At 52.8% G+C, this 10,943-nt stretch overlaps 1 protein-coding gene across 1 annotated transcript; it reads left to right on the forward strand.

The window, feature by feature from the left end:
* The first annotated feature begins 804 nt into the window (after positions 1-804).
* On the forward strand, positions 805-7,588 carry CHST7 (carbohydrate sulfotransferase 7). Its single transcript, XM_029998997.1, has one exon. It carries the CDS (start codon positions 915-917, stop codon positions 2,355-2,357), a length of 1,443 nt encoding a protein of 480 aa, XP_029854857.1. The 5' UTR covers positions 805-914; the 3' UTR covers positions 2,358-7,588.
* Positions 7,589-10,943: the final 3,355 nt, after the last annotated feature.

Here is a 10,943-nt window from a genome sequence, read left to right on the forward strand (position 1 = left end):
AAGCCTGAGCTGGTTACGTCATGCTCCCAGTGTAGTTAATAAAGAGAAGGGTTATCAGAAGGCTATCAGACATCCCAGACAGGTTGAATGTCTCTGTGGGTGCCCATTCCTTCCTACCAACTGCAAAGGGTGACCAGCTCAGACAGACACGAAACTTTTAGATGCCTAAACCGGAGCAATGAGTCATGATCGAGATGCCTGTGTCCCATCAGCACGCACACAAAAGCGCGGCTGAGAAATCCCGCAGCTCTCCACAGCGCCGAACTGCAGTATTTCTGAAACCCGCTGCAGATTTTAATAGCTGCCATCCATCCTAAAAATACATTTGCACCTCTTTTCGTTACCGTAGCGTGTTCCTCCTCTGGAGACAGGTAGATTAGAGCACCACACGCTCCTCCTGAGGACAGCCTCAGCTGCTGGGTCCCTAACATACCTGGCCTTTTCGCCCTTCCCCGGGCGGGGGTGACTCCCGAGGTGCCGAGCCCGCCCCTCCGGCCCTGCCCGAGGGGAGGGAGGGAGGGAAGGGGCCGGGCGACGGGTGGTCCGGAGCCCCGGCAGCGGCGGCAGCGGCGGCAGCAGCGGCAACCCGCGCCCCGCCGGCGGCGGCTCCTCTAGGCGGCGGCGGGGGCAGGTGCGGGTGCTTCCGCGTCGCGCTGCGAGGAGGAGGAGGAGGAGGAGGAGGAGGAGGACGAGGAGAAGGAGGAGGAGGAGGAGGAGGAGGCGGAGGAGGCGGCCCGAGGGCGGGCGGGCGGCCCGAGCCTGGCCGGCGTGCCCGTGGGCGTGCTCCCCGGCGGGGAGGGCCGCCCGCAGCCCACACCCCCCGCCGCCGCTAACTTTGCCTCTTCGCGAAGAGCCGCCCGCCGGCAGCCAGAGGGTCGGCGGAGCCCCGGCGGTCCGGAGCGAGCCCCCCCGCGATGAAGGGCCGCCGGCGGTGGCGGTGGCGGGGGGAGCACCGCCGCTTCGCCGCGGTGCTGGTGCTGTACACGCTGCTGCTGCTCCTGCTGGTGCCCTACGCGCTGGACTACGGGGCCGGGCGGGGGCGGGCGGACGAGGAGCCGCTGCTGCGGCGCTGCCCCAGCCTGGAGGAGGCGCTGAGCGAGTGGGGCTGGGAGCAGCGGCAGCCGCCGCTGGACGAGGACGAGGAGGAGGAGGAGGGCGGCGGCGGCGGCGGCACGGCCGGCGCGGCGGGGAACGGCAGCGCGGCGGCGGCGGGGAAGCGGCACATCTACCTGCACGCTACCTGGCGCACGGGCTCCTCCTTCCTGGGGGAGCTCTTCAACCAGCACCCCGACGTCTTCTACCTCTACGAGCCCATGTGGCACCTGTGGCAGGCCCTCTACCCGGGGGACGCGCTGAGCCTGCAGGGCGCCCTCCGCGACATGCTGCGCGCCCTCTTCCGATGCGACTTCTCGGTCCTGCGCCTCTACGCCGCCCCGCCCGGGCCCCGCGACCCGCTGGCCCCCGCCCCGCCCGCCGCCGCCAACCTCACCACGGCCGGCATCTTCGGCTGGCGGACCAACAAGGTGATCTGCTCGCCGCCGCTCTGCCCCGCCGCCCCGCGGCCCCGCCGGGAGATCGGCCTCGTCGACGGCGCCGCCTGCGAGGAGACGTGCCCGCCGCGGGCGCTGCGGGAGCTGGAGGCCGAGTGCCGCAAGTACCCGGTGGTGGTCATCAAGGACGTGCGGCTGCTGGAGCTGGGCGCCCTGCTGCCGCTGCTGCGGGAGCCCGGCCTCAACCTGCGGGTGGTGCAGCTCTTCCGCGACCCCCGCGCCGTCCACAACTCCCGCCTGAAGGCCAGGCAGGCGCTGCTGCGGGAGAGCATCCAGGTGCTGCGCAGCCGCCACCGCGCCGAGCCGCGGGGGCCGCCCCGCCACCCGCAGCAGCAGCCGCCGCCGCCGCAGCAGCTCCTGCTGCCGCCCGGCCTGCTGGGCGGCGGGCGGGCGCCGCAGCCGCAGCACCGCGCCGAGTTCTTCCTCGGCGGCGCCCTGGAGGTCATCTGCCAGGCCTGGCTCCGCGACCTGCTCCTGGCCCGCCGCGCCCCGGCCTGGCTCCGCCGCCGCTACACGCAGCTGCGCTACGAGGACCTGGTGCGGGAGCCCCGCGCCCAGCTGCGCCGCCTGCTGCGCTTCGCCGGGCTGCCCGTGCCGCCCGCGCTGGAGGCCTTCGTGCTCAACATGACCCGCGGCGCCGCCTACTCCTCCGACCGGCCCTTCCTCATCTCCGCCCGCGACGCGCGGGAGGCCATCCACGCCTGGCGGGAGCGCCTCAGCCGCCAGCAGGTGCGGCAGGTGGAGGCGGCCTGCGGCGAGGCCATGAGCCTCCTCGCCTACCCCCTCAGCGGCGGCGACGCCCGGTAGCGAGCCCGCCGCCGGGCGAGGGCCGGACGGGCCGAGGCGGCGCGGGGCGGGGGGGGGGCGGCGGCGGCCCACGGGCCCGAGGGCGGCGGGGGCCCGGCTCCGCCGCGGCGGCCGGCGGGAGGGCGGGCGCTGCCGGGCAGAGCTGAGCGCGGGGCTTCGCGGCTGGCGTGGCGGCGGCCCGCCGCTCGCCTCACGGGGCCCGGCGCGCCGGCGGAGGGAGGGCGGCCCCGGCGGAGGCGAAGCCGCCTCGCCTCAGGCCGCCGGCAGCGCTGCGGGGTCCGGCCGCGGCCCCGGCCCCGACGACCTCCCCGGCGTTGGCTTCAGCGGGGCCGTGTTCGCTCCGGGGGCCGGGGCGCGCGGAGGGGGCACGGCGGAGGTTGTGCGGCAGAGGAAGGTCTGGCGAGAGGCGTCGATCTCGGAGCCCTTTCGGCGTGAAACCGCGACCGCGTGCAAAGCACGGGTGTTCTCCAGAAAGACTGCGCCGAAACTCAAAAGCGTCCCGCGAAACGAAGGCGCTCGGCAGGGAACGGGAGGGCTTGAACGGCGTGGCTGCGAGAGCGTCGCCTTTCCCGAGCGCGCTCGCTCCCGCCGCTACCGAGGCGCGCGAGGGGCTTCTGTGGAGTTCGCCGCCGAGGTCAGCGCAGGCCTGGACGGGCCGGAGGGTGCCGGCCGCAGGGCAGGACTCGGCTCGCCGGCTCCCGGCCGGGCGCCGGGCTCTCTGCGGGGCTGGGCGCTGCCCGCACGGGCCGCTGGCGCTCTGGGGAGGGGGTAGCGGCCGAGGGAAGGGGAACCGAGCCTGACTCCGTCCGTCGTTCGGAGCGGCGGGCGTGTGGAGGGGGTAAGCGTTCGCCCGCTTCCGTGTTTCAAAGATGTTTGTGGCAGAAATCTTTGCTTTTCTAAAGAAATCTGTAATTCTTTTTGAAGTAGGTTTGGGGGTTTTTTTTAATATATTGATATAGTTAGGTGGTGATACTCATGTGAGATACAGGTGACTAACACGTTTCTTGGGGACACGCGTCGGGGTGACTGTAACTGGAAGGCGAACGAACGCTCGGTATTTCCATTTTGTTTTCTCAGCCAGACGAGAGAATCACTTTTCTTCCCTGGCTTCCGGGCTGACACATTGTGCCGTGCACAGGGTCCTCCTGGTCACATCCCTTCCGAACAATAACATCCTCTCAGCTGGCAACTCCTGGACAAAAGCAAATGTTTCCTAAGAGGCTAAGACAAATTAATCACAAAGTTCCCAAATAAAAGCTTGAATTTAAAATAAAAAAGAAAAGCTTAAGTTTCATTTGGGGTTTTAAAATGACATTTTCCTGTAGTTGTCCTGCAACTTGTATGAGAAGGGTGTGCCTGTGTGTGTGTATCTGCGAGTACCTTTTTTTCCTTATTTCTTTTCTTCGGGGGTAGAGGGTTCAGTTGTAATTTAGGGATGCAGTATTGTAACTTCTTAGGGACTGCTTCTGAGTCCATTACAGCCTGGCAGCGTTTAAACAGCCCCACAAGAGTATACAGGGTTATAGGGATGTTTACGTGCAGTCCTCAACTACAAACTGAGAACGTGAACTTCAAATTGAGGATAATCCAGGATCAGGAAGAAAGCAATATTTATATAAAGTGCTGGAAATAAAGGCAGTTCAAAAATGTTACGTTCTTTTGGAGGAAGCGTTTGAATTGCATTGTAGGTTTTCGTGCTCTGAATATTGTGCTGTAAAACATGTCAGTGAGTTAGGATGAACCTTTGTTTATTTTAGCTCTTTTTCTTCCTTGGCCCTCCCACCTGAGAGTGCATTGGCACAAGAAGCAGGTTTCTTTCATTATCTGACAGAAAAATGTAGTCATAAAAACGTTTTTGAGTAGATCAATCCATTTCACAGTAGCATGCTTCAAACAATTCCGCGTCCTTTGGCTTCTGCTTGAAGCAGAAATTACAGGGCCTCGTTTTGTGCTGGAACAACCTTTCGTATTATGTAAGGCATGTTTCTGTATTCTCTCACAGGCACTGTGAGAGCAAAATTTGTTCCTGGGTGTTCTACTGGTATTTAATAATGGTATTTGTACAGGTGGACAATACCTGTATCAATGCCTTGATAACCTGTGTCGGGTAACCTATTGTGGAAAGCTTCTCTGGGAGTACACCCAGCCTGTCTTGTACTGACAGGTTTGGGAAGAAGATAAGATTTTCTTGCATGCCAAAAGTTGATACGGTACTTATTTTCTTATGTCAGATGGGAGATTAAAATCCAGTATATCTTGCTGATTTGGTTTTAGCAAGTTGCAGTCACAGATTGGTACGGTGCAACTGTTAAGCATTCACTTCACCTTGACAGGGAATCTCGTCTTGCTGTTTCAGGTGGTAAATGTCTTTCATAAGAAGTTTTTAGAAATCCACGCTTAGTTTCACTTGCACTGGTTCATCATGATGAAGAAAGAAGTGTTGCCATCTAGCTTAACTTGATGCCTATAGCTGGGAAGAAATACACTAATTGCAAATTATTTAGTATTTTTTGAAGCAGTTGCTGTGTGTGACATCATAGATGCATTTTCTGTATCAAGACTTACTTTTCTCAGCAGAAGTTGTTCACTAACAAACACAATTGCTCTTTATTAGTGATTAATTCAGGTTTTTTCTCACACCAAGCTGTTCTTGTAAGTTTTTTTGTGTACTGTGAAAAGGGGTCTGTTGGGCAAAGTGTACAAAATACAGCAAGTGCAATTTGTGGTTTGCATTCAAGATGCCTGAGTTCATTAGAAGACTCTTCAAAACAATCCACAGGGAATATCCAAAGCTGAAAAAGGAGTAAGAAACCCAGAGTGGGATCTTAGAGCAGGATGTGCAAGAGCATCTAAGGCTGGATGTCGGTTGCTTAATGACTGATGTTGCGACATGTGTGCTTCAGTCCCTAGAAGGCTTTCTAAAATTCCCCTGCCTAAGGAGGACAACTAAGACTCACCAACAAATGCATCCCATTTTTCTCTTCAAGGCGTTTTGGTGGTGTTGGAAAGCATTGTTGAGGATGCTTACAGCATATACTTGTTGGCCTTGAAACTTGTACCTTGAAGAAAAAAAAAAAAAGTACTGTCAAATCTCAGTGTTGGTACTTACCTGAACAGACAGAAACAGGTCTGATTAGGACGACCAGTGTGGAATTTCACTGGCAGTTGTCTTTGGAAGTAAGCAGAACTTGCTGAAAGCAGGACACCCATGGTTAAACTGCATTTTGAGAGCAGCTGGACATTTATGGCTTGGTCACCAGCTTTTTTTACTGTTACTAGGCTCAACTGAGACATTGAAGTAAAGTCCCAGTTCTACTAAATGAGGTAGAAAACCAAACTATAACTGCATCTTTTAGAGCAGAGGGTGGCATGATAAGCAAGGGAACAATAAACACATTTTATAGCCAGGCTGAACTTGGCAGGCTTAGAATCGGAGAGCAGGACTGAGCTACAGAGTTATACTAGTTCAGACTGAGATTTGGGAAAAATACCTACTTTGTGCTACATTACGTATAATGAATTAACAACTGTAATATATTAAAAAGTCATAGTGGGAAGTGGGAACAAAACTGAGGAATGCTCATAAGACTTATTTCTATCATCTGTTTTTACTTAACTTCTGGTCATCATGTGTCTGCCTTAAGGGAGGTAGAAACTTGAGTACTGTAATTGTACGTAAAAGGCTGTGATATTTCCACACTGGAATTGTTAATTGCTCTCTTACAACATTATATCTGTATTTAAATTGTTGCTTTTGGGGAGACAACTGTAGTGACATACTTGTGAGAAACGCTGCAAGTCCAGGAGCAAGAAATACTTAGCCCCTGCCTTACTTTTACTCCCTAGAATATTACTGACAGAGTCCTTGTAGATATCCACAGTATGTACTTGCATACTTCAGATACAACAGAAATAGTTTACTAGCTCCCTCAGTTGCAATATCTAACAGAAGTGTTAGAACGGTCGTGGATTTATTTATTTAACAATTTCAGTATTGCATGGGTTATTTTAGCCCTCCCTCCCCCCCCCTCCCCCCAGTCGGTTTGTGCATGAAGAAGTTCTGAGTTTCAACATTAAGTTCTCAATATTACCACTTTCAGTAAGCCCGATGACAAAACAGTGCAGAATTTCTAGGTTTATTATGGTAATGCAATTAAACAACATTTCAGTGAAGAACTGAGCTCCTGAAACACTAAGCCAACAAGCCTGACAGCACGTTCTGTTCCTTTCTTGAACGCAGAAGAGTGGCCGCTGAGAGTCTCTGATGGTATCTGGAGTACAAGGACAGTGAGAACGGTGCATGTCATTTCTCAGAATCACCCTGCGATCCATGCAGCACTGGGACTACCTTAGATATTATTTTGCCATTCCTATTTAACTTGACATGACACCTACCACCATGGAGAGGGATATGGGAAAAATATGATTGTCAAAGCAAATCTTGCACTAGTAGAAGTTTTCAACACCTCACTGGCTATGTGTGTGTGAGTGAGGGGCCAGGGTCCAGATCGTCCTTCTCTTGACTGTGCTTTAAAGAGATGAATGTTAAGTCCAAGCTCGTTAAGGTGGTGGGTTTCAATGACTAAGGGACCTGTTGCTTGTTGCTGAGGCGTATCTCTGGCAGTCTTGGCTCCGGACAACAGGCTGGAAGCTGATTAACATTTCAGTACTTACAGTCTGTCTGGGTATTGAGTACCAGGGAGTTCGTGCTTCCAGCACTGAGGCGTTGAGCAATGCTGCTGACCTACGGCACCTGCAGCGCCATTTCTTGGTGTTGGTAAGTGGGAATTGGCTCTTTCCCTGGCACTTCTAAATTTGTTGTCCTGTTTTTAATTGCCAGACTTCAGCTGTATGTCAGCTGAAAGTTTTCATCTTGGGCTTAAGGTTTAAATCTCTTTGGGGAACTTCAGTCAAAACTGCATGTTCTTTTGAACCCAGGGTTAGGATGTGATGGTCTTTTGCCTGTGTTCAGATATACTCTCAAAGATGTTTCTTTGAATCATTTGTCACTTCAGTGCTTTGGGACAGGAACTCCAGTTCGGGTAGGGGAAATGACCTCTGTGTAGAGGATGCCCCCCGTGTTTTGTTTTTACCTCTGCCTTCTATTCTGATTTGGCCAAATATGTTAATGTTTGTAAAAAACAGATAGCATGTGCTCAGTAAAAGTGATTTTGGTATGTGTGTGTATCTTTACTTTATACCAAATAAAATCTGCATTGGTTTTATCTTCAGTGAGCATGCTCAAACCTCTTTTTTCCCCACAGAAGAGCTCAGTGTGGTACCAGACATACGGCAGTGGGAATCAAAGCCACGTAACTACGGCTGGGGCTGCAGCGCTGGGGCTGAGCAGGGAGGAGTCTGCCATTCCTGCGCTCCTGCTGATGCCTTCTCTAGCCCCTCTTTCCCTGTTGCTGGTAGTCCTAAGGAAGACTCCCAAATCCAGCGTTCAGCTTTCCAGTGCTTAATAATGGAAGGGACTATAGGTGAGAGGGAGAAGACATTGATGATGGATGGGGTAAACATGAGGGAGCTGGGGAAAGGAATTGCCTTTGAGTTGTAGAGGGTGGGATTTGTTGGGCAAAGGGCTTGGGTGTGAGGGGGATGAAGGACTGGGATTTGATGAGGAGGGGCAGCTGGAAGTGGGGACTGGTTTAATTGGAAAAGACAGCTAAGAGCATGTGGGAGTGAAGGAAGGGACATGGAGAGAGCAAGCTGGGAGAAGTAGGGACCAAGAGCTGGGCTGCAGTGAGGTGCTGGGTATTGCCCCGAGAGCATTGTTTGGAGGAGATGGAGGGGGAGAGCTCAGGGCAATGGAGAGCAGGGTGAGGCTGAATCCGAATTGTAGAGGGAAAACTGGTAGCTCCTCCAAGTCAGGTCTTCCCGTTTCTCTCTTCAAATGGCTGTGCAGACAACTGGCGGTGGACCAGCCCCTCCGGTGGAGTGCTGGTCCATAGGGCAATGGTGGCTTGCCTTCCACGATCCCTTTCTCAGCCATACAAACGCATTTCTCCTGCAAACCAGACTCCTCTCTTCCCCTCTGCATAAGGAATTTATTGACTGCCCCACAGCTCTCCTAGCAGCATCAGGGTGGGAGGCATGGGAATTAGTGCTCTCCTGCAAAACTGAAGTTGTAAAGCTTAAACTTGTAAAAATAGAGTCTTCCCCCACCTCCTGATACTCTCAGGCTCAGCTTGTGAGTACCAGGGATGATGTGAGAGCTGTCTCAGCCAGCTGCCTTTGCCGGAGGTGCATTTGGGAGTGCCTTCGTGGTCCCTTCTGCAGTGGGCATTACCACCAGCCGCCAGAACAGAGGGGTCTGGAGGACGTCCTTGGCCATGTCCCTGGTTCAAATGACAGATGTTTGCACACTGGTTTTAGAAGTCCCATTCTGGCAGTGACTCATGTGTATATCACTGACATCTATTGTTTTCAGTATGAGCTTTTTAAAAAAATGCCAGGAAACCTGTTGTGTGTGCACACTGTTACAGGGACGTCCACTGTCTGTGCTGCAAAGTCAAGCACTGAAGGAAATCTGCTGCCTCCCCTTTCATGCTCCTTGACAGTCATATGTCACAGGTGGTTGGGGTTTTTTTCTCCTCTACAGCACTTGGTCAACAACACAAGATTAGACCCATCTGGGGCAGGAATGGGTCGTGCAACGCATCTGGCACTGTGAGCATTGCCTGGTCTGTGGCAGAAGTTAGAAAGCGCGCAGGAATCCGGTAGGAGACTGAAGGAGGAGAAAGGATGGGGGCAGTGTCTTATGGTTGAGATATTCAAGAGCTCTCAGAGGAACTGGACTCGGTCCCTGGCGCCAGACTATCTGTGAGATGTTAGACAAATAAGTTAGTTTCTCTGAACAGGCCAAGTCCGTATCAGGCTGCCAGAAGCTGAGTGACGCATTTGGTATGCTGGAGTTGGCTTTGCAGAACTGCTGTAGCAGCAGTCGGCGTGCGGGTGTGCCTGGTCGGGGAGCACCGGTGGCTGACGGCGTGACTCTGAACCCCTGAGCGAGCTGGTTGTGAGGAGGGCAACTGGGCAGTGGCACTAACATGGTCTCTGTCCTAGCCACCCAAGTGCCAAGGGGATGAATTCAGCGTTTTAATAGATACAGAGAAATGCTGAGTGAAATAACAGCCCTCTGTCTTCTGTCTTGGAGAAGACTAAGCTGTGTGGTTTATTTAGCCTCAAAGTCAAGGTTGAAAGAGGACAGCGGTGCATAGCAGCGTGAGCAGCAGTGTGGGAGAGAGGTAATCAAGCTATGGACAATACTGGCATAAGAACAGATTTTTGTACATGAGCAATGAATCACTTACTTCAGCCTGGAAGTTGGAAGAAGGGTTTTTTTTAACCATGAGAACAGTGTGGCAGGACGGGAGGGAAAAAAGACAACCAATTTTAAAAGACAACTCCATTAATTTAGAAATAGAAAGGAACTAATGTGGTAGAGAACCATGTTATGGCAAGATAGGAAGCTGTGTGGTCCAGGAGCCCTGTGATCCCTGGAAAGTTCTGTACAGAGTGCTGAAGTCTCCTGAAAAATCAGCTTTAATGTACAAAAAGACCTGAGCCCTGGTTTAAAGATGCTTTGTACATTTTGTTTGTGCTCTGTGAAAAGGAAGCAACGCTGACCTTTACAGAAATGTTGTAAAATAGTTTGGAGTAGTCTGCAATAGGTTAATGTCTCATAACATTTCCTAGGAGGAAGTCTGGTAATTTTGGCTTTGCCAGTATTTGAATAAAATATATTAGAGCTGTACAATAAGTCAAGAGGACAACAAATGCCACACCATTAACTCAGTAATTTTTGCCCTGTTTTTTTGAGAAGGCAGGAGCTGAGGGGAAAGGAAAGGCACCGTGTATTTGTGTAAGCAAAAGCTGTGTGGTTGTTCGCTTGCAATGGGTAGAAATCCCAGCTGTGTAGGCAAGTGTAAGGAGTGGGGTCATACAGCCCTAGCACTACCCTGCCTGTGGATGAGCGGTCTTTAACGTTTTGCCATAGATCTGTGAAGTGATTATGCACACGCATGAAACAGTATGAGTTTCAGGTATGCTTTGGATAGCATTTAAAGTGCAGCAAAGATGTAAGTGCACTTGTTAAAATAATGGGAAAGGGCTGCAGGAGCTCAGCCTAAGGACAGCAGAGGTGTCTCTGATGGAAGTTTTGGAAATCTTTCCTCAGCTTTTAGACAGTCATTTCAGCCGCTGCTTGAGAAGGGATGACTTGGGTGAATTGTCTCCTCCCCCCCTTTTTTTTTTCCTAAAACCAGTTTAAGAACAAATAGCGATACCTAACTTTATCGCAAATGGATTTAAAGATGATAGGGTGGGACGTTTGTCACCTGCCCCAAGTTGTTCTTAAAATCATTAAGGATGGAGACTTCCTGTCCTCCAGCAGTCACTTACTCCAGTATGTCAGTACACCCACTGTTAAAAAGCGCTCTCTACCATCTATTTGAATCATTGATTCAGTTTAAGCCTATTACTTCTCTTGCTGGCTGCAGAAAACAGCCTGCTGCTATTTGTGCTAACTTAGTCTTACCACAAGCATGTAATTATATAATTCATTTTTACACAACAACAACA

This window comes from Aquila chrysaetos, chromosome 23, assembly GCF_900496995.4.
Source record: "Aquila chrysaetos chrysaetos chromosome 23, bAquChr1.4, whole genome shotgun sequence".
In the NCBI taxonomy this organism is placed as follows: Eukaryota; Metazoa; Chordata; class Aves; order Accipitriformes; family Accipitridae; genus Aquila; species Aquila chrysaetos.